Genomic DNA, 23,623 nt, shown 5'->3' on the forward strand with positions numbered 1-23,623 from the left:
CATATTGGGGCAGCCCAATATAGAACACTATCGGGATAGCCCTGAAAAAGAAATAGGTCATTCCATTTTCACTACTGCTGGTTTAGTACTACATTTCCACCAGTATTACCCAACTTACTCTAATTGAAATGGTGCTCATTACTTTAAATTACTCCTGTTATAAACATTTAGTACACTTACTACACTTCTTGCTCACAATTTTAAGACAGTAATTGAAATAATTTTCTTTCAAAAGCTAACGAAATTTAAAAGACTCCCAGGGCCACCATAGTTACTGGATCAAGACCTTCCAAATCTCAACTGAAAGCAATGGGACCTACATGAATGCCTGAAGAGCCATTATCTGTAAATGCTGAACCAACAATAGGCTAATTTAGGCACAAAGGAAATTACTTTTCTTTGCAATTGAGCGCCTTCCCCTATATGTGTTTCCCCTGTACTTCTACAAAGCATCCCTTTCACAAGAAATAAAGCAATGATGAGAAGTCCAACACATGAGAGGACTAAGAGATGACAACATCAGCCCAGCACTTAATTACCACAGATCTGAAAGAGAGAGGAGGCAAACAGCAAACATCAGCTGAAATGTATCACAAGACAAGCACACAGGCGCAGAGAGGTCAACCCACCTATCCGACAGATCTAGAGAGCGCCTGCTCTCTAGCGAGCACTGGCAGCTTGTCATCTGACTACACTCAGATGTGGACTCTGGGTCAGTGCAGCCACTCACAGTGGAATCTATGCTATCAAATCGCCTTGGGAGTGAAGAGAGCAAAGAGCAGGGAGACATGGAGGACAAATGGTTACACAAAATGAACATTGCAAAGAAAACTTAGTGCTTAAAAATAAATAAATAAATAAATGAAATATGAGGGGAAGATATCTGCTATTCTGAAGCCAAACTGGCTGTTGGCAGCAAAACATTCTCCAAAGACAAATAAGAATATTGCTTGTTATCCCTAGGAAAGTGTGGAAGAAAATACATGTACTTCTATCAAACAAGTATGATCACATGTAACAGCTAATAAAGAGAATCAGAACTTTTCCACCCAAACTCAAATGTCGTAAGAAAAAAACTAAGGTGTTAGGACAGTTTCAACTGAGGCATTTTGTCACTGACAACACTCTGTCCAATTCAAGTCAGGTTCTAGCAGAACTTTGTCTGGTTCCTCTGGGTCTGCCCAGGACAGCCTCCTACAAGCCGTCGTTTCCTCAGCAACCACCAGTTGTCATGAACTGCAACCTGCAGACTGCCAGGAACACTGATTTCATCAGGTGACTGCCTGGTCCACAGCATTAATTGCTGCTAGGACAGTTTAGTTTTGCAATACTCAGCTAAAACTTTGTTTTGAAAATATTTAAGACCTACCCACATGCTTCTTTTCAGCCAGCTTATTAGAAATACCTTTCTGGTAAGAACGAGCATCCCACGTAGCTTCTTTGGAAAGTTTATTTGCATTTTTTAAGTTTTAAGATTAAACATGTAGCAAAAAATCTTGTTGGGCATGTGGAAAATGCACATGGGAACAGGAAGGCTCAGAGGGAATTGATCACCATCTAGCCTTCCTGGACTGAAAGTAATTTTAGACCTTAGCAGTTTACAAAGCTCATTAAATTTTATCAGTCCAGATTGTTTCACACCAATACTTCAGGAAATCAGGAAAAAAACCCAAAACCACAAATTCATACCCTAGCTTGTTATTCTGTAACAATTCAAACCAGAAGTGCTTCTTTGGAAGGTCTTATGAACACATTTAGCCTTTAGATACAGTTAAAAGTTCACAAACACCCTGGCTCCACGAAAGGTGAGCCGTGAAAGACTACTTGTATTGTCAACACCACCCCAAGGAGTCACACAGCTGCAAAAATACACAGCCACCATTGCCTTCCCCTGGCTGGGGGCCCAATCCCACTGTTCAGTTTGGCTCTTCCATAAAGAGAATGCCTCAGCTCATCTACACAGACTCTCAGTAAGATCTTCAGCAATTTTTACCACTGCAAACCAGCAGCACAGAATCACATGGGAAAGGGAATAACTTGCTTATACAAGATATTTAATGGACTAGGAAAAGAGCGCTAGGAATGACATGTCACACTGCAGTGAACACATTTTGTCAGCATATTTGCCTCTGTTCTTGAAACCTCAATAACAGTAACAACATTAAATGTTACCACTAAAACTCTTCCTTTACCATTAATGACCATATGTCAAAAAGAGCAAAATTTAGCCTCAGTCATACACCCATGAGGACAACTGAATTCAGGTTCAGGCTTCAGGAAACAAGAACATTCTTACCAAGGGACATAAAGTAGAACAAATCAGTTATAATACATATAAAACTCTGCACATCTGTGATAGTCTTTAAGCAATTGCCTCTTCCTTCCACATCTAAGGCAGAAGCAGCAGCATAGCCTGTCTACACACCTACTCTTACCAAGCTGACCAGCACTGTCCAAGTTCCTCTGCTTTCTCCTTACACAACCAGCTCTATTATTAACTTATTATCATAAGTTAATGCTGTAATGCTTAATACTTAAAACCAGTTGTGAAACCACTGATTTATGGTCAAAAATATAATTTAGATCAAGTAAACCATTTTTCATATAGCTCAAAGTAAACCAAAAGAGAAAGCACAGAATTCAACAAGGTTATATGAGGATCAAAAAAAAAAAAATCAACCAAAAAACCCCAACTAATTGGTTACAAACTTTCTTCTTGAATACCTTGTTTTGACAGAGTCAATAGAACCAGAACTAAACCAGGACAGAAGATAAATCTGCCCTGGGAAAGAAGCTCCCAATAGGATAACTCTACTAGGCTGTGTTTCACTGGCTTGGGAGGCATGACCATGCAATGGTACCAGAACAATCAACTACTCAGTGCTCTGGCCTTCAAAAGGTAAGGGGAAGGTACAGCCAAGAGTAAATGACCTCAAAGTTGAGCATATCTTTTAAAGGTCACTCCCTAAACTCCCAGATCTGGTGTAACACGGAGCCTCGTGGGTTTTTCCTGGTTCACAGCACAATCCCAATGCTAACAAAACACCTTCCCATCAGAAGACTTCTAAAGCCCTTGATCTGCCCTCCCCTGCCAGCACGGCGGCTTCATGGCCCTGCCACAAAACAACGGGAAAAGAAGAGCTACCCAGCAGACAGCACTCACCTGATGGCCAGGTGCTCCCGGTAATCCGGATCATAGTTTTGTAGGGAGTCAGCACAGGAATCCCGCAGGACCCCTTGCTGCTGCAGGCGCGAGGGTACCGTGAACTGGTGCACGGAGGCGTTGGGCTGGGCCGTGGTGTGGTACGGAGGGGGGATGCTGTTACTGGTCTCACTGCGGTAGTCGCTGTCCCGGTCATCCACAGCACTGTCAGCATCTTCAAAGGCTAAGAAACAAAACCAGTTAAGGCCACAGCTCCCTCAAGTCACCCTGCATGGGGCAGTAAAGCCCATTTCATTTTGAAAGAATGGCAAAAAACACTGTTTCTGCTGCGGATGTATCTCTGTCTCGTAGCTGGCTATAACCTCCAGTTCTCTCAAGTATGCACCAAGGAATTGCAGTGATCAGGTCCACACCTTCCTTTCCCTCTTCCCATCATAGGAGTATACTTCTCTTTAGTCGTTACTAATCAGCAGATTAAGACATTTTTAATCAAAACAAACAAAAAAACCCCCCAGCATCTAAAATTTCAGGTACTTTGCTGCTGCCAAAATGAACCTTTAGATGTTGGGTCAAAAAAAACCAAAAACCAAACACCCAAACATTTCCTTATGGAAAGGAGCTCTTTTCCTGGAAACTTTTCAACCTTTAATTCAAGCTGTAATACTGTCTCTTCTTCTCAGCATCCTTAACCAGAACTGTAGGGTTCTGTATGGGTATGTCATGCCTTTTTTTCTCTCCTTTTTGGTAAAAGTATTAGTTTAATTTAAGAGAAACTAATGTAAACTACTCAGTAGGAAAACCAGAAGAACTGGGAGAGCAGTTCTGCTTATAAACAATTACACTACTTCTTATAGGGGAAAATTGCTACATTTAACACATACAAGTAAATTAGCCTAAGTATAGTACTTAACACTAATAATAACCTTCACAAAGGAAAAGGCTCCTCTCCAATGAGTCCCTCTCCCTGCAGAAACATTTTAGCTTGTTAACCCTTCAGAAAAGGAGAATGCCGAGTTATAGTGAGGAAAGGTATCAAAAATATACGGTTGTGTATGGCTGTGCAGGATGCAAGGTTATCTTTGCAAGCTTAAAGTGAAATACACACACTGTTAGGCAGTGGAGTGCACCATTAACATGCTTGAAACAAAAGAAAATAAGGATCAGCCATTATTCATTCTCTCTGCCAAAAAAAGCCTGCCTAAAAGGGACAATCAAATTAAAGCTCTCTCCAGAAGGTTACCCAGTGGTGTGTGTTCTACACAGTCATTGGCCATGAGGCTAAAGGTGCTCTTTACAGGCCATATCCTTAATAAAACCTACATTTAAGTGCTGAAATTCCAAGCAGATGGAATGCAGCATCACGGAACACCTTCTTCTTCCACTGGTGCTTCCCACACCTCTATTTCAATTTCCATTTTTTCAATCTGAGGTAAAATTTGTTCTGTGACCTTTTCAGTTCCTTCACAATACAGTAAGATTAGTGCCCTGAAGATGGATGGAAGAGTAGAAAAGAACCCTAGCAGAAAACAAGTCTGCAAAATATGGGCCACTTGAAAAAGCCCAGCTCTACCCTCCTAAGTAGAACCAATTCAATTTGATTGTCCACACTGAAAACGAAGTTAAGCCTCCTGCTTTTTGGTAGTTTAAATGCTGCAGAGTTCCTGTCAGTCTCTAGTCAATTGAATAGAAATGAATAGCAATCATATGCTGCTTTATTCAGCTTTATTAAAAGCAGTGTCCATCAATTTTATTACAGTTCAGTGCTTAGGAGAAACACTCAAGATTTACTACACAAAAGTGATTTTATATGGTAAGGTGCCAAACCACTCTGAGGAGCACCAAACTTCCAGCCTGTGGAGCAAGGGTTGATCTATTTGTCAATCACAAGGCACACGCTGTCCTCAGAAGAATAACAAGCTATTACTCAGCTGAGCAATGACATTGCTGAACACTTGAGCCATTACCATCTAATGCACAATAATTACTTTTACTGGGAAAGAAACACACTGCTCCAAAGAGCCTTTTAATGCCTCACTTTGCTGCTCAACTAATTTCTTGGTCCCATCAGATGTAGCTGTCATTCAAGCTAAAGCCTAAGTAACTCTGGTACGATGGAAAGTTCTTGAGCTGTGGCTGCATCATCATGGCAGCACTTGTAGGAGCTGAAGGCAGCCTAACTGAGATACAGGTCTGGGAGCTGGTAAAAGTCACCAGATGAACAGCCTCGGGAATAAACAATTTAGCTAACCTCAAAAATAAAGCAAAAAGTACAAATCAGTAGTACAATCACCTCGGTCAAAAAACCCCAGTGAATCCAGTAACTCACTAGTATTGGGCTAAGCTTAGTATCAGGGCGTGCAAAGACTTAGACAGTTATGTCTAAGGAATCAGGACACAGCTTCTACAGGCCAGCAGCTCTGACCACCTGACAGGCTCACAGACTTCCAAAGGAATCAGACTGTCGCAGAAGCACCATCTGGATTTGTTAACCAGCCATCCCATCTCACCTCTGCACTATCAAATGAAGATTTCCCACATGGACCACAGTATCTCTAAGCAACATCTAAAAATAGCTGATTAGCTTAAATGTTAATCATACATTTAGAGCATATATGTTTATAAAAGCTGGTACCAGAGTTTCTCACAATTCTTACTGATGTTTAGCATGAGGAAGTCACTTTGGGATCATGACACTAACTGCTTCCCTGAGGCATGTTTAAAGGATGCAAGGCTCCTTGAGACAGGAACATACTGTTTCTTTGATGTATGCACCATGAGCCTAACAGCATCCATAGATGTTAATACCAGGCAGAAATCCTCATAAATAAGAGACAACTCAAAAAAACTCCTGTTCATACTGAACTGCAACTACCCTATGAGCAATCTCACTTTATCTAACAGAAGTGTTCTCAAATGAAGACATTGCTCAGCCTGATCAAAAGCATCAAAAAATGGCCCATATGTGGCATATAGCACACGTTACCTTTGCAAAAAAGTATTCTGTGAAATGCCAAAAGTATTCTGTGAAATGCCAGCATATAGTGATAATCATGTTCATTAACATGCTTGACGTTTAAATTTCAATTAAGCAAGAGACTGACAAAAGCTTGCAGAAGCAGCTTTGGGGATGCAGTGCCTCTTCAAAAGGAGGCATTACAGTCCATGTTTCAGCAAAATATCCCTCACAACACACATGGTGTGATAAATTCAAGTACTATTTTCTTCGAACAGATGATACACCAAGTCTTCCAAAAAGCGAAACTGTAGCTTAGCCTCAGTCTCTGCAGATTAGTTAAATTAATAACAAGATACATAACAATAAACAAAAAAAGTCAGTAACTGTTATCACACTTTGAGAAATTTCACATATACCAAAGAGCTCTCAAGGGACGAAAACTGCTTCTTTGTCACTGGACCCACTGCACAGACAGCTGTGGGTGTGGCTGAAGGGGCAGGGCACAAGCATGCTGTTCACCTTTCATCATTGAATATTCATGCATATAGGTAGCATAAGAAGAAAACCCATCGGATTGTGACATCACACAGTAGGATTTTACAGAGTGGGGAAAATCAAGGAAAGGAGAGATACCTTCTCTGCCTGTTATTCCTCCCCTCAGCTCCTGCCTCTCAAAGTTATTACACTGCTGCAGGGCAGAACACACAGAGTTTTTAACATCTTGATCTCAAAACCACTTTGCACAGTCCCATCATGTCATGTCAACTAGTCACCTTTAGCCTCTGGCAACTTTCTTAAATCAAGCTTCAGGACAGGAAGGAGAGCCAGCAGCAAAATTATTACAGGTGGCTGGATGAATGCACTTGAAGAAGTGTTTTTGTTGGTTTAAGGTCCCAATGCACAGCAGGAACTCTTCTCAAAAGGTTGTATTAATTGCCTCCTGCTTTTCTAGCATAATGTGTCATCAGTCACTGGGAGCTGAGGTCCAGTCCCGCAAGCTTAGTTATCATCCATAAACTTGAGCAATATCTTGGACAAAAGCAAAATCCTCACTAGTTCTCCAAATTAAGCACTGAGCTGTTCACAGCTTTTGTATATTTCAATAATTGTAGAAGAGTATAAAGTGTTCTAACTGAAGGAACTATGTCCAGTCCAAGTCAGCAGAGATCTCTGCCAGCTCCCCACCAAGGCCTTTGCAATTCACCTTCCCCACCCTTCATCCACTTAAACTTCTTTTCAGGATAGCTCCCCACAACTTCATTCCTTAAGTCTCAGACCCCACTGCTCCATCATCTGTCAAATCATCGGTCCCTTATGGCAATCATGGACACTTTCTAAAAACTTATGCTAATCAAAATGCATATTAGCCTAAAGAGGACTATTGAATAATAAGGAAGGGAAAAAAAGACACAAGGGCATTTTTTGAGGCCCTTCTGTATCTCTCCATGCTAAAAACACCTAGGTTGTGAGAAATATTTTAAGTGCAATTTTGCAGGTCATTAGTTCATTGTATTGCCCTCATCACTTAAAAATACATTAGAAATTTGCATAATTGTAAAATGGCAGGTTTACAATATTGAGTCTTCAGTTTAAGAGCTTTCATAATCTTGTTTTTCCCACTTGAAAATACTCTGCTGCTGAAACACTCAACAGTCAAGAACCAAACTGACAGGCTGAAGTGCAAAGACTACTTTGAACATCCATCCTACTTCTTCAAGTCTTTCACTTTCCTAAAATAAGACCAGGTTAGCAGCACTAGCTGCTAACATTTCCTAAAGTGCCCTCGTCCCTAAGAAGGGTCTGGGCTACAGCACTCCTTTAGCAAGAAGCTCTTACCAGGAAAAATCTTCCAGCTACCATCATGCTGTTTCTGCTGCTTCCTTCTCAGTTGCTGTTGAAAGTTTACAATTAGAAGTGTATTTTTCATAACATTGTCAAGATAATGGAGTTCACTTGGTAACATCATCGACACTGGCCCATGCCTGCCTATAAGCATTCTAATGTGATTTCAAAGAGGACAGCACAGGAAGGATGAAGGAGAGGGAGGAAGGGAGCCTCATGAATACAAATACCTTTTAAATCAAAAACTCCACACACCAACACTCCAGATAAATAGGAGAAATACACTCTGCACAACCCTCCTAAACCTCTCACTGACCAATGCCTAAGCACCCCACTTCCTTCCCAAATACCCAAAACTGAGAAATTAAAGAAAGCTGTTTAGGACACTAATCTTTGGTTTAGTAGTGTACAAAAGTTAATTAGTTACCTCTCAGTTATCTTAACACACCTCTGAGAATAACTCCAAACAACTGAGACACTCAACACTGACAGCACGAGTTGGTCAACGCTGCTGATGCACAAAGAACTTATTCTTTGGTCAAAGACAGGAGACCAAGGAGGACAAAAAACATTGCTGGAGGAGAAATGGGGAAGTCAGTGGTGGGAGAATTCTAAAATGCAGAACAGGTCCATGTGTGAAATGCACTCTAACATTAGCTGGACATTAGACTCAGATGCAGTAAGAGCATCCTCTCCAGATCCCTTTGTGCCAAAAATGGAAAAGCACCAGGCAGAATCCCCTCCCTGATGGATGCAGTCACATGCAGTGATCTTTCTTTGCATGTTCCCCTTAGCAACACCCTCATTCATAGCTTTTTTACAGGGAACAGACACCTTCATTTTAAGCCTGATGGATCAGTCTTTACAGGTCTTATGGGCTGTAGAAGCCACATACTGTATCTTGAGCAGAAGCCTTGCCTGTAGGACTTTCAGAAAGTGAAGATGTTTCATGCACATTATCTGGAAAAATGAACAAAAATTTGGTGCCCGGTGCACAGGTTATCACACCAGTCTTCACATGTAGCATTAGCCCCACAGATCACAGTCAGCTGCAGTATCTGAATTTTACCTGTCCCAGGCTGGTAAGCATTAGTTAAAGCAAAGCCCTGCCACTTTTGCCATGATAGTGTCTCACTGAGCTTGAGTATGTGCCCCTGCCATTTCTGCTTTCAGATTTACTCCTATTAGTAGTATTTGGAAGATATTTCCACATATTTTCACATCTTAGTAAAACAATCACTACAGATTCCCTTGTGGTTTTCCATCATTCCAAACATTGATTTGGGCTTACAGAGGTATGAAGACCAACACAAAAGACACACATAAGCAGAAAACTAGAATCACCTTTACAGGAAGAGAGTAATAGTCCAGTTCTGTCATCATTTCCTCAAATTCCAGCAGAAGGCAAAAGCAACTCACTTAAAACATGAGCAAAACAAAGCTAAAAAGTGAAAAAATGAACAGCCATCCATCCACACAAATATGAAGACTCAGTGAAAGTAAAAGAAAATACAATGGAACGGATTTTCTATATGCATGAATATTTCCACTTTTCCTCATACTGGAGCATGCTGCATCACTGTACGATCAGAAAGCTTGCAAGAAATCAAACTGTTACGTACTCAGCTGTTCTCCCCATCCGAAATAACTCCAGCTGCCTGCATGTAACACAAACAGCAGAAAAGAATAGGAATGGAAAAAGAAAGCTTAGAAAAACAAACCACAAGCATACTTTTCATGTATTTAAAACGCCTTATAGATCATGAAAGAGATTTTTTTCTTGATAAATACAACATTAAATTTATGTTGGGGCTTGCTCCTCGTATTCATTTTGTTTGTAAGACATTCTGAAGACTAAGATCGTTATGAACTCTAGGAATTGCTATGCAATCATGCATTTATCAACACAGGTAGGTAAAATACTTATCAATCAACACATTACCTAACAAGAGCAGTTAAACAGTTATTTCTCAGTGCACTCATCAGGATTATAGATAGAAGGTCCCAGAAACCAGAGTCCAGTTTAGAGCAGTATCTGATTCCAGGCTAAACTCTGCAAGTCAAGTGGCAAAAGTTGCTCCTTGTTTCCACTTCTGCCCCCTTTCAAGAACGAAGTTAACCCAGAGGTGAGAGCACCACATCAGTAGTAACACCATGAAAAACTGTGTGCATGTAAACTAGTGTTAAGTGTAGAGTACTTTCTTAGGCAGATAAACACACAGGTGAAAAACTTAAGAGCTCTCACAACGTTCCAGGCACACATTACCAAGAGAGTGACAGCTCAGAGGATTAAACATATCCCTCACACTGCACTCATTAACAAGAGTCACAAAGTTAGAGTGGGCGAGTTCTTGCTTTTAGCTAAAATTGCAAAAAACAGTTCTGGGAAAAAAAAGTATCTTTGTCCCAAAAAATCCCCACTGAACTAGTATTTAAGTAAGCGACGATTAGTCCTGATGAGTAATTTGGCTTCCCAAGGGTTTAGTCCCTAGGTACATGTACTACAGAGGGGCTTCAAATCTACAGGGAAAGAAAAGGTAAGCAGGAAAAAGAAAAATAGGTACAAAGGTAGACTACCCCAAGAAAACTGAAAAAGCAAATCAGTGTTTCACCCTCTCTCTCATCAGAGCTACAACTAGACTGCTCCTTTCTTCGCAGAAATTAAAGGTTTACTAAGCAATGCAGTTGCTAGAGCTTCAAAGGTAGGTCACTGCCTTCTGGCTCCTACAAGAGTAGTTAGAGAAAAAAAAAAACAAACCAACACATGTATGTTTGCTCTGGTCAATAAAGGAAGCAGCCCTGACCAAGTGGAACAAATTCAATTATATTTTTTATCATATTGATTTAGAAAAAGACCACATATTAAACTGGCACAATGCTCAATAAATGCAGTTTCCATGGAGTATAAAAGGGTTATTCCTCTCCTGTTTACAGAAGTTCTTGCTCACAGAACTTAACAAGTGAGAAAAAGCAAAGTCCATCGAGTTGAGCACCAGAAGTCTACAGCCTGAGACAAGACAAATGTCATGTCTCTGGTCTACAGCAGCAAGTGTGACAATTCACCACTTGGACAATGCACCAGTGCCAGCTGTGCTGGCAAGATGAAGATGTATCCAAATGCATCAGAAACCTGCCAGTGTCCACCTGACAGTGTTTACATGACCCTGACCACAGGGCTGTCATCTCAAACTTGTTTTTTACTGCAACAAAAATCCATGGATTGCCTAAATATCAGCTTTGACAGAGGTCTGAGTGTATTTCAGGGGGAAAGGAGTGAAGAAGGAGGAACATACAACCAAGCTGGCAAAAAAAAAAAAGAAGTAAAAGACATCCAACAAAGAGAGATGAGAAAGGAAAACAACCAGTAGAAAGGGTATGGAAACCAGAGGCAGGGAGAGCAGAGGCAATAGAGACAAATATGGGGGAAAAGTTGAGAAAAACAAGCAAGATGTTGACAGAACCCTGCACTGAGCTTTAATGTGCTGTAATCAATAGTTCCCATTAGAGAGAAAATAATTTCCTATTAATGTATAAGTCAAACAATATCTTTTGTGCATCTCGTTCCTGAAAATCTCAAGCCACTAACACATGTAATATCAACTCCAGCACATCTTTCCATCAAAAAGTCTGTATCTCAGGTGAACAGTAAGAGGTAAAGGAAGGAACATTCAGACATCTGGATCAATACTAAAGATCCAGAAAAACTCTGTTGTGAGAGAACATCATTGCAGTCAGGCTACTTATTAGTGAAATCCATGTCATTATTCACAAGTGAATGCACATGTAACATCCCAAAGAAACTGGGGAAGAAATAGCAGAAGATACTATAAATTTCTCAAACCAGTATGCAGATCAGAAAAACCACAGAGGAAATGGAGCTTACCTGTCCTGCAACTTTCACAAAGACAAAACACCCAGACTGACAGCCTCTGCACCAACCACTGTAATCAATCTGTGTGGAGGGAATGAGTGGCTCTTTAAGGGAAAATGGAAAGCCTGACCCCTGAAACGAGCTCAGACTGTTCCTAGCCCTTATTTCCTAGACAGTAAAAGGCCTGATGGCACAAACCAATGACGAAAGTCATTGTTTAAAACTGGAACAAGAAGAAAACCACCAAGTGCTAAAAATGAGCCTTTCTCTTCCTCTGTTCTTGGAGGAGAAACATTACCACCTCCCACAGGCAAAGAGTCCTCAAACTGACAGTGATAACCCTGAACCAGCTACTTACCTGGCCACCTCACTGCTACCAAGTTCCACAAACTTTCCATGCCCAAACATCAGCTGATGCCAAGCAGGGCAGAGTGAGGAGAAGGACGGCTGCCATGAGACACCAGCTCCTTACCCTGCAAGTTCCACACTGAGAAGTTGTGTCTTGGCTAACCAGGGCGTGCTACAACTAGAGAACGACTGGAAGACAATACTGCAGCAGCAAACAGAAAGAGATGCAGTAACAGAGAGTAAGGCAGAAGCTCAAAACTCTGCTTTTGTTTGTTTTTACTAACACCCACTTCACTTCAGCGTCTAACATTTTGGAAAAAAAGATGAATTTATTAAAGATTCAACACATATGCTGCTTCATTTAAGATTCAGGAGCTAACAGTATATATCTCAGTCCTTCAGCATAATCGCAGAAGACCTGGGCTGACAGTCTTGATATTTTGAAGGTTAATGAAAACAGAATTTCCTTTTAGCCTTTTCAAGTTGTTTTTCTGCTTCATAAAAATAACATGCATAACCTCAATTTGTTAAGAAAAATCCCTTCCAGATCACCTTCAGGAACAAATTTAAACCTGTACTAAGTTGAATTAAAAACAGCAAGAAGTCTGGACAGATAAAAATTGGAAATTTGTAATTCTAAAGACATACAACAACATACACTAACACTAGAATAGATGATACACACAAGTCAGACTGGTTACTCCATGTGCTCTTAAATACCAACAGTGTGTGTCTCGGTTATCACATTATTTTGTATTCATAAGTTTCAGTACTCAAAAAATGAGGTTTCATATAAACCTCCAATTAAGGACTAAGCAATGCCAGCAGCCTGGTGCCTTGGAAGCTACAACATTTTTGTCATTAACACATTTTATAAAGCACATCTAAGTTCCCACAGTTAGCTGAACATAACATATGCTTGTTCTGTGTCTCAGTTATGCAACTATTCAAGGAGGAACTCCTCCTCCCCACTTCACACTGTCAAGCCTGGATCAGCAGGGACACTGTAGAAAAGCAGAATATTCCAAGTTCTTAATGCAGTCTAATTTGACTGCTTGTGTGCCATTTTGTTTCATTGCTGTTTACAAGTCTCTGGGAGTGGCTGGCACCTACTGTCCCTGCTGTCCACTGCTTACAGTCATGTTGGTGAATTATTTAATTACCCTGTTGTATCCCATGCTGAGCACAGACAGAAATCATCTAAATAAGTTTATAAAAGCAAACAAACCTCAGGATTTTTGCACTATATTTCGTGCTAATAAAATACTGTTTGTAGAATACAAACAGAGCTGGGAAAGTCCTGGTCAGTTCTTTTTTCTAGGTTTAATAAACCTCCTTTTCCCCTGGCTAATTCCCTCAACAGAGTGTGCCAGGTCTCAGATTCCATAGAAATCCTCATTCTTCCAGTGTTCAATGCACTTCCCAACACTAAACAGGTGGTATTTTAGTGGAATAAGCTTCTCAAATACCAAACATACACTGAAGAGGTTTTTAGAAGGAAGTCAAGTTTTCAGTAAGCAGGATGACCAAGAGGGTTTCATAACAAGTACCACTATTTCCAGTTCAGTTTTGGAACATCACAGATGAAGGCTAAGGCCTTTGCACAAAAGGAGATGAGAAAGCACAGGAGGCAAATGAGCTAAAAGGAGCTGACAGAGACAAGGATAGGCACTGTAGTGTGACATTAGAGTACTCCCCTCTTGCTCCCTTTTTTTCACCACATTCAGCTTATGCTGAGCTTTTGGAGTATTTTATTTCACTAAATGAAAGGGACCTTCTGGCCACCTTTACTATGGCTAAAGAAAATCAGATTGAGAGCTGAGAATTTAAGTAGGGCTTGGATCACCAAATTAGAGTACCCACTAAGTTATTACAAGCCTGTGCAACTCATTAATAACCACAGTAAAAGAATCAGGCAGAGCTCCACCTAATTTTATTTACAATGGAAAAACTGTAACATTTCTATCACTGCATTGATATCTAACAGAGCTGTCTTGTCTTAAAAATTTTACACAGACAAAGAGATGTAAACACAAGTACTGGCAAAAGATTTATATACTCCTCATGAGATACAACTTTGGACCATAGTGGATCACCTAACACTATATATATATGCATAATGGCAAAGAGGAATATAATGTTCTACAGCAGCTGGGATACAAGATTTGGTGCCTTTTTTCCTTCTGATTTTCAGTCTTGGACTTTGAGTACAAGCCTTATTGCTCAAGGGCACATGTTTCTGGCTTGTGCATAAAGTGAGGCAAAAATTTTTCTATCACTTTAAAGTATTTAGTCCAATTTTTAAAAAGTTTATATTCCACTGTGGCAGCAAAATTCAAATTAATTTCCTCCTATTGCTATGACATTAAAGGATGACTAATAAAGTTTTAAAGTCCTTAAAAAGTCTGCACAAAAAAAAAGGCAGCTTTCATGAAGAGTGCTAGACAAATTATGAAAGCTACAGAGTTTAACTGAGCATTTGCATTGTTTGATCACTGCTTACAGAGACACACATCAGTATTAGCAATGTTCAGAATTTCAGTAGGAGCTTTACATTTGGAGTTTATTTAAAAGTCAAAGCTTTATTTCCTTGTCACCACTTCTCAGAATGCAGCCCATACTCTAGAAAAACAACAACTAAAAAAAGGTATATTTAGGGGATCAGCAGCAAAAACAAAGCCTTAGAGTTTTCTGGAGTTCAGCAGTAAGTCAGACTTTTTTTTACTCTATAATCTCCTAATATAGCCAGTATTTCTATTTTTAAATTTCATTTGCCAAGTACTTTTCCTTAGACATATCCAGTCCTGAAGTGGCATTTTTACCCTAAAACTGCAGGCAGGCACTTTGGAGTAAGACCTTGAATCTGTGTTCCTTTTAGCAGATCCATCATGCCTTCAGCCAGCCCTGACAGTGAGTACCATAACGCCAAGAAAACAAGTCTCCCAGGGGGGATTCATCCCAAACAAGGAGGAACGGGAGCTGCCAATCACCCAGAAGCAGACAAGCCCAGGAACTCGCTTTCCCAGCCCATCACCAAATGACCACAAACCAGCTCATACAATGATTTCCCTCGCACAGGCTAAAGCAGTTTTTCCTCGGCCCAGCTTAAATTAAAAATAAAAAAAAATAGCCACTCGTGTATTGTTTTGAATTATACTAAACATTTTTCAAGGACTGTTGTAACTGCACTGTGGCCAGAAGTTCTGCTCTTACTGGAGCACAGCTTTTCAATGACTGCAGCACGATCTTTACTGTCACCTACCCTTGAGAAGGGTAAAACAATCACTGACTTCCTCTTCACCCTTCCCAAACTGGCCTGGTCTAGAGATGCCATAGGTGTCTGCTGACCTCTGTTGTTTAGGTGCAGAATCAGGCTGGTAACCATCAAAAAAAAAAAAAAGGCAAGAATCTAGATGTACAGCACACACCTCTACAGCAAGGAGAGCTGTGCAGCTGTGTCACCTCCCAGCAACCTCAGACAACTATGCTGCCTGACCCTCCACTAACACACATCATACATCGCTATGAACAATCAAAAGGGTCAAGCTGTGGCCTGTTTAAAAGTGTTTTGATTCTGCCTGGCCTTGAGACACCGGTATAGCAGATCACTTTTTTTAACGTATCATTACTGAAGAAGAAAACAATTTTTTTTTCAGTAGGATGTCATTTCGGCACATTTGCTGACAAAGAGTCAGTTCATCCAGCAGCAGGGTGGGATGCCCCCAACCCAGTGGCACATTAATGTCAGCAGAAAGATGCCAATATCCACAGTATCATCACATCCATACATCAGTGTGGATGGTATCAGGGCTTCCTGGGGAGTCAGGGCCTGGGAGGGAAATCTTTGGGCTTTTTACCAGACAAAACCCCTCATCAGCACCAGGGAAAAAAACATCATCTCAGCATTAGAGTCCTTCTATTCAGAGGAATGTACAAGCCTTCCTGAGGCACCAGTGGAATTTGAGGTCCTAAAAAGAAAACTAGAGGGCGTCAGGAACAAAACCTCTCCAAGTCAGCCTTTGTTGTACCTTTGAAATAGTAGTGAATGTGTAGGTATTAAAAGAATTTTGCCTTATATATTGTGCAGAAATAGATTTCTTCAAGTATTAGTGGGAGAGAAGGGTCACCACCACAAACTGATCTGGCAAAATTGTCATCCATTCCTATGATGTGTATAAAACATTTTGCCAGATTTTAAGTGGATAAAAAGCTGCTCCTGTATCTAAAACAAAACTGCAGCATTTTTTTTCCTGCATGCATGTGCACACACACACATTCCAGAGAGCATTTAGAGATGTAATCTTGCTCCTTTCTCTTTCATCTCATGGCAGACCAAGCACAGGCTAGCTTTGGTTCTTTTGGTGGTATAACAGTGTATCAGAAGCTTTTTCTCCTTTTGTTGCTAGTATCAACACACAGAGTCCAGAGCCAAGCAACAAATTTGCCTTCTGCTGATAAAAAAGAAGAATAGCAAAACGTACAATAAAAAAAATAAACAAAACAAAACTACCCCCCCCTTTTTTTTTTTTAAAAAAAAAAAAAGAAAGAAAAAGGAAAACAAAAAACCACCACCCACCACAGCCCTGGTAACCAGGGATTTTACAGAGCAAAGCACTAAAGGAAATGGAAGAAAAACATATATGAAGAAAAGCGACAATAAAGTGTTCTCACAAAGATTATCAGTCAATGATAAGAAGACAGACAGAACTGGTTGATTCAGTGGCACTTAGGTTATCGTTCCTGAGAATCTGAACAAACCTGCTCTCTTCCAGATTTGTAAACTCCCTGACAAATGCTGTAGGACAGTATTTACAGTAGCTGATATTAACCACGTCTGCCAAACCTTTTTTGCAAAGATGCAGAATATCTTTCTCATCCCACTTTGGACTGTGACTGATCCAAGTAAGGGTTGCATTTAAAACACTCTCAGTGTGACTCACTTATGGATTATAATGGACTTTTAGGTTGCCAGAAATGATTTTGAGCATACAAGGAAAACATATCTGTAACTCCCCACAATAAATAACTTAAAGCTTACTGACTCAATGCCAAAATAATCAAATAACGCTTCTTCAATCTGCTTCATTTAAAGTGAATTTCAGACAATAAAACCTTGGGTTTCTTTTTAATTTACATTTAATTTCAGGCTGCTTGTAAAAGCTAATATGGGGATGCTTCAGTTATTCAACAATGACGTACCAGAAAATTAAGAATTATGACTGCCTTTAACATAAAGGCAAACAAAACTGGATCCATGGGCACTATAGTGCTTTGCTTATGGCTCGGAATCACGGAAAGTTAAATCACTTGGAAGCATGCAATCTTTCTGGGGCAGGAGAAATATATAGGGAAGCACAGCAGTTGGGAGGTAAAAATGAAACGGTTAAGTATGATAAAGGAAGAGACAGGAGTGCCAAAATCAGCAGGGCTTAGAAGAACCACCTGCTTCATTTAAGAATAGGTAGGAAGCCTAAATACCGCATTACCTCAGAAATTATGGGTCAGACTCTTCTAAGAACAAAACAGCATTTGAGACTGTGAAAGTAGACCTGAAAGCCCAATAATCTCTGGAAAAATTGGAGCTTCTAGTCTGGGCTGAGATTTCCCATGGTACCATGCCAAGGCAGCAGCCCATCCACAACCACAGACAAAACCCCACCCTCACAGATCAGATGATGGCTTTCAGACAGGGCCCACCTCTCTTCTCCCATCCATCTCCTGCTCCATCCATCTCTCCCTCTGTACTCATGGGGGGATAACAGAACAAGTTGCACCCATGCAGGAGGAGAGAAACAACCACAAGAAGGTGGCTGGGGAAAGGGAACACACGTCTGCAAACTACAGAAGCAGAAGAGGGCATAAGTGTAATCTAATTTAACATATAAGGAGGACATGTATTTCTGCATTTAATGAACCTGATCTTTCCTGCTGGAGTAGGTTTTCTCTAGCTAGAACACGGATGTCAAAACGTTCTTCTGAGACCTGCAAGAGGGCTAAGCAGGACATCAGTGGTATGTGCAGTTATGCACCATTTTTTTAAATGCAACCTATATGAAGTGTTTTGCAGCACTTCTGTTCTATACTGCATCAGGTGTGGTTTCTTTATCAGTTTTGTATTTTTTAGGATTGGGAAGACATTCTCATGGGGCAAAAACTATTTACACTGAGCATTTCTCTTCCTTCTTTTAAACCCTTAGTCTGATGTCCAGCTGATTGTGTCCTGCTCCCAGCAGTGACCATATCTCATCTAGCACATCATGATGGAAAACTGGATGAGTCTTGCAAGTGTTCTTGAGGATGTTTTTATTACATCTAAAAATATAGCTATCAATTATTAACCCACAAGGTAAGTAAGAACACTACGTACTGGGCACATTTTAGGCTCCTGTGTGAAAGGGGTTAAGCTCCTCTGTCACATGCAGAGGTCAGGTCAGCTTTCAACAGAGATACAATCAATGCACCTTCTGGGTTAAACTCTTGAGTACCCAAGGACTGTGCTACAGTCAGGAAAACTGACGGTTCTTACACACAGGTTGATGCAGGGAGAGTTCATTTTTCAAGAGTACCTCTATATTAAATGTCTAATTTACATTTTTCCATGTAAACAGATATTCATAGATGCCAGATACTTGCAGGCAGTAAATAAGCAAAAGTACATGCAGTGCCATGAGCTTTATTGAAAATTCTTAAATACATTAACCACATACTGCTATGAAATGTTTAACATCCATTCTAATGATGTTTTAATCCCATGAATGATTACACTAATTCTTGTGTGACATTACTGTTCAAAGCAGGGGCCTTCAATTAATTATTGTAAAAGGTCACTTTCAAGGAAGGTGCACGCTGTTAACAGGCAGCACAAAAAGGGCAGCTGCAGTGCTGCTCTTCACTGTGTCTGCCTGCGAGAGCCCATTTGGGTCTCCAGGGGAGAAACGGGCTACAGGTAGATGTAAAAGCACCCTGCTGTGGGAACAGCTGCAGCTATTTTTTCTACACAGAAGCATTCCTTCTAATTTACCCATACATCGCAATAATTAGAAGAGCCAATGAAACCAGCCTCTCCCAAACAGAAGCAAAGTCCAGGGCACAGAGCCAGGAAAGCAATTTCAGCAAATATGTTAATTTCTTCGACATTTCACATCAGGTAGCTTTTCTTTGACCTTTTGGCATCAGGAGTTCTGCTCACTATGCTAATATGATTTAATAAAATATCTGTTTCTCCCAAAATGCTTCTTATTTGTAGGCTTAACAAATCAATTGTGACCTTTTGACTATGTAAAAAGCGAAACAAAACACAAAGAAACCCACCCAAAACAGATCACCAACAAAAAACCAAAAACAAACAAAAAAAGTGCTTTATTCTTTACATACACTTTTTTTTTTTTTCAGAAAGGGAGGACACATTCAGTGTTACCTGGAGTGAAAGCATTGATGAAATACTCTCATATGGAGCTTTGTACATTTTCCAGCTACACAGCACATTTGGATTTTCTAAGCAATTGGTTAATATCCATATTCTGTTGAAGATTCTTTTAAGACAACATTACAATACTATACAGAGTAATTAATTCTACTCAAAAAAGTAAACAGTAATTAGCATTTCCTAATGTTATCAGTTTTGAGGAGATCCTATAATCAGCCTAATGGATAAACAGCCTGCAACGTGTAATATCCAAGTCTTACAGGATTTGAACTAGAGGATAAAAGATTTGTCTAAATTATGAGACTTGAATTTTATTAATGTTGTTGCCAAAAGTAGATAAGACATTCACAAGAGACATCACTGAGCTTTCATCTATTGTACGTTAAAAGCAGTGTTTCAGAAATCTAATTTTGCAGACCATCAGATACAGTATTTCCTAGGTTATTTTTCCATCCACGTTTTCAGAAGCATAAAAAAATGCAAGACGAGATAAGCAGAAATTAGTAAAAGCATTTTTTTCATCCATCAACACAGCATTGAAAAGTAATATTAAAGAAATTAGACATCGAGTACACAAACCTCTGGTGCATGTTAAAAGGCTACCAGCAGTACTTGTCTCCATCTACTTTCTGCCTCTTCAAATTTCATTAAACAGTAATAAAAATAATATTTAACACAGGATGTTTAAAGATAACACGTTTAAAGAGCCTGACTTAGTCACATGAAAAAAACTCAGCATTTTCTTACAGGCATCAATATTACAAGGGTCTAACAATCCAGGTGACTTTGAACACATTTGCTGTTCCTTTTGCACATAAGGACTCCAGCAGGTTAGACTCAATTTTGCTTCCTTGCATCAGAAGCTTTAGACCAGCATTTTGAGGAGCACAGCTTTTCATAACTGACAAAAGTTGCTGGCTGCACAGAGATTTAAGTATTTCTAGCAAGAAAATATTGTTCTGATGTACCATCACTTGATAACTAAGCACAGAAGGAAATTAAGTACACTGTAAGAGGAAAAAATATTGAGAAGAAAAAAGTCTAACTTACAACACTGGGAGGCAGCACTGGGCAATGGTTTCTTCTGGACTTCCTCCTGAAAGGAGTACTAAGGGAGGGAAAAAAAATAGGAAAAAACACAGATGGATAAAAAAGCAAATGGTAATTTTATGAAACAGCTTTCAGAATACAGCATGCCACACATAAGAGAAAATATCCCTGGTAGTATCAAAGCATAATATCTGTAAGGATAATATCTATAATATATTCTCCATAATATAAACACAGTCCCAGAAGTGTCCTTTTTTTCATGCTAAAATCACATGTTCCAAAGTGCACATCTTGTTAGGGTGAAATCTGCTTTACTACAAGCACAGGCCCCTACTATCAATTGTGAGGCCTCAAATTAGACACCTAAAAGACCTGATTCTCCACACCACGATGTCGGTGCGACAGGGAGCTCAGAACTGAGTATAAGCCTGTTTACATTTAGACACTCCAGCAGAGCTTAAACAGCTCAAAATTCAAGTGGGCTCACAGCAACTCTGCAGCAGGAGATGGAAGCAGTTAGATAATTAGTGTGTCTGGCAGGGTAGGAACACAATGTTTGCCCAGCCAACACTTGCAAACTCTCCTGTGATCCACTTTACATCCAAAGTAAAGAATTTTTCATCTCATTTAATACTAAATTAGAGAACACAGAGGTATTTCAATTAGCCAGCTTTGACTTTTTACAAAGCTGTTTGTTACAGCATCAAAGCATTCCCAAGGGGAATGCCAGTGATTTTATTTTGTTATTCAATCTTGTATTACATAGAGATGGAGAAAATTAGGACAATTGACCAAAATAATGAGAGCAGTCTTTGCTGGGAAAAAAAGGTCTGACAAACAAAGGAAGTGGTAAACTTAGCAAGATGGTGCTGCAGCCTGTGCAAAACAGGGCCACCAGACAAGTCTCTCTTTGGATTTGGTAAGGATTAATGGCCAGTTCTTTACATGGAAGGTGACAACCCGCAGACTTCCGCTGTGGTTATCTTCCAATCTGTGCTATTTAAAATGCACAAGGGATCCTGAGAGGTGGTTAGTCTTGTCATCAGCAAACTGCCAACCCACTGAGTTAATCAGGATTCTGAAAACAAGAACTGCCGGATCTGACAGCACTGACTGGTTGACAAAGTGGTGAAAGGAAGTCTGTTGATGAGCAATTTCAGAAGCACAGGACAGCAACGGGTTCTGAATTATTATCCCCAGAGATCCCAAAATGGCAGCAGTTTGTTCTTTTTAAGGCATCAGCCTGACGGCTATCAGTAGTCCCAACATGAAAACTGAGTATTGTTTGTAGGAAGAGAGGCTGGAAAGCATTTTTATGACACCATATGAACTCCAAATGAACCTGCCTATTGAATACTGCTGTGCAACCTTAGTCTGTTCATTCATTGTCTCAGAGATAGCTGAACTTAACATACAGAAAAGAAGATAAAGGCACAAAGCTGCCCTCCACCATAAATACCACTGTGCAGACTGGGATTCTGCAGCCCAAAAGGTGAGGTCTGTAAAGGTGAGTGGCACAGAGTGGATGCATGAGGATCAGTCATTTAATTTGTCCAAATAAACCTGCCACCAGCTGGTTTCACAACATTGGGTTTATTCGCCCAGAGCAAATAAGGTGTTTCTTCAGGCAATGCACAATTAAGGTGCTGAATTCCTTTGCTACAACATAACTGACCTGGGTGCACTGAAAAGGCAACTGCCATCCACAAAGAAAAATCCACTGAATGCTGTTAAACACAAGAATACTGCCTCTGGCTCTGGAAGTTCCTGAGCTACAACTCACTGCCAATTAGATGAACATGCAATGAAGATCTCATCCCCATTCTGGGTGGCTGGCAGACATGGGACAAGAACCTTAAGTCAGACACTGCAAAGGTGTCCTTACATTTTCTCATTTTCTCACTGGTGACACAGAACAGCCACAAACATTTGAGACCATTAGGTCACAAATACAGAGAGATTATTTTGGTACTGGTATTTGACAAAAGCATGCACTTAGCATGCAGATGAATGGCATAGCAGGGAAAGGGAAGTCTCAGGGTATCTGTCAGCAAGTACCAGCTCAGTGAAGCACTAGAGGGCACCTTTGCTTCACTGAAGTACCTGGCACGGACTGCTCCTACAGCCCATGGGAGCAGGGAGGCACCACAGCAGGATCACTGACAGGACAAATCACAGACTGAGCTTTTTCATCGACTCCTAGAGGTTCTCAAGCCTCTAGGAAGGCAGGAGAGATTGCCCCAAACATTTTTATCCACCGAAAAACTGATCTGTCCTCAGTCAAAAAGAAAATCCACCTTATTTTCCTTCATCTGCGCAGTAAAACAACTGACTCACAAAAGGAGCAGAAAAGAAGAGATGAAGGATCCCAGAAGAAAAATCTCCTGAAGTCATCGCATTGGCAGAGTATCTTGTAAGTTATCTTGCTATGGAAAGAGACCTATCAAAGGGTTTAAGCAAGCACCATGTTCTTACTCAGTGATGTTCACATCAACATGTGTGTATGGTTTTTTTAAAATGCTACATTTCTGGTACAGGCATTACTGTGTTAAATCTTACTTTGCAAACAATCACAGGGATCCAATACAAAGAATAAAAGCAAGTTATATGGCATTCAGGGCTACATTAATCTTTCAATTTAGATATTTACCTCATCATCTCCCAGTGAATTTATTTGTTCCAATTTTCTGGTCCAGTATCTGGCCTCTTCTTCAGGGATATCTATATCAAAAGAGTAAGTCACACCACCTTATTAACGAGGCAAGTTTGCATTTATCACCATTAGCATTAAAACAGGGAGAGCAGTCCAAGATCACACCACAAAAAACCCACATGTGATTTTGAAGAAATAAAACTGTCTTAGGTTAGCACTCAGATGAAAAAACAAACATTGTAAATAGTAACACAGTTCAAGGGCTTACATTGCTTTCTTGTTTAAAGCTGATTAACCAAATGCACACTGCACAA

The 23,623-nt window shown here is 40.2% G+C and overlaps 1 protein-coding gene across 2 annotated transcripts in view; it reads right to left on the bottom strand.

Moving 5' to 3' along the window:
- Nucleotides 1–23,623, bottom strand: part of UNC13B (unc-13 homolog B) — a 208,782-nt gene that overhangs the window by 143,334 nt on the left and 41,825 nt on the right. For both annotated transcript variants that reach the window (XM_017819075.1, XM_017819074.1), the window contains exons 6-8: nt 23,307–23,377; nt 20,657–20,714; nt 3,164–3,386 (exon numbers count right to left, since the gene is read on the bottom strand). In XM_017819075.1, coding sequence (XP_017674564.1) covers nt 3,164–3,386; nt 20,657–20,714; nt 23,307–23,377 — 352 coding nt within the window. The remainder of the gene's footprint in view (nt 1–3,163; nt 3,387–20,656; nt 20,715–23,306; nt 23,378–23,623) is intronic.

The sequence above is a fragment of the Lepidothrix coronata genome, unplaced genomic scaffold, assembly GCF_001604755.1.
Source record: "Lepidothrix coronata isolate B3197 unplaced genomic scaffold, Lepidothrix_coronata-1.0 Scaffold72, whole genome shotgun sequence".
NCBI lineage: Eukaryota > Metazoa > Chordata > Aves > Passeriformes > Pipridae > Lepidothrix > Lepidothrix coronata.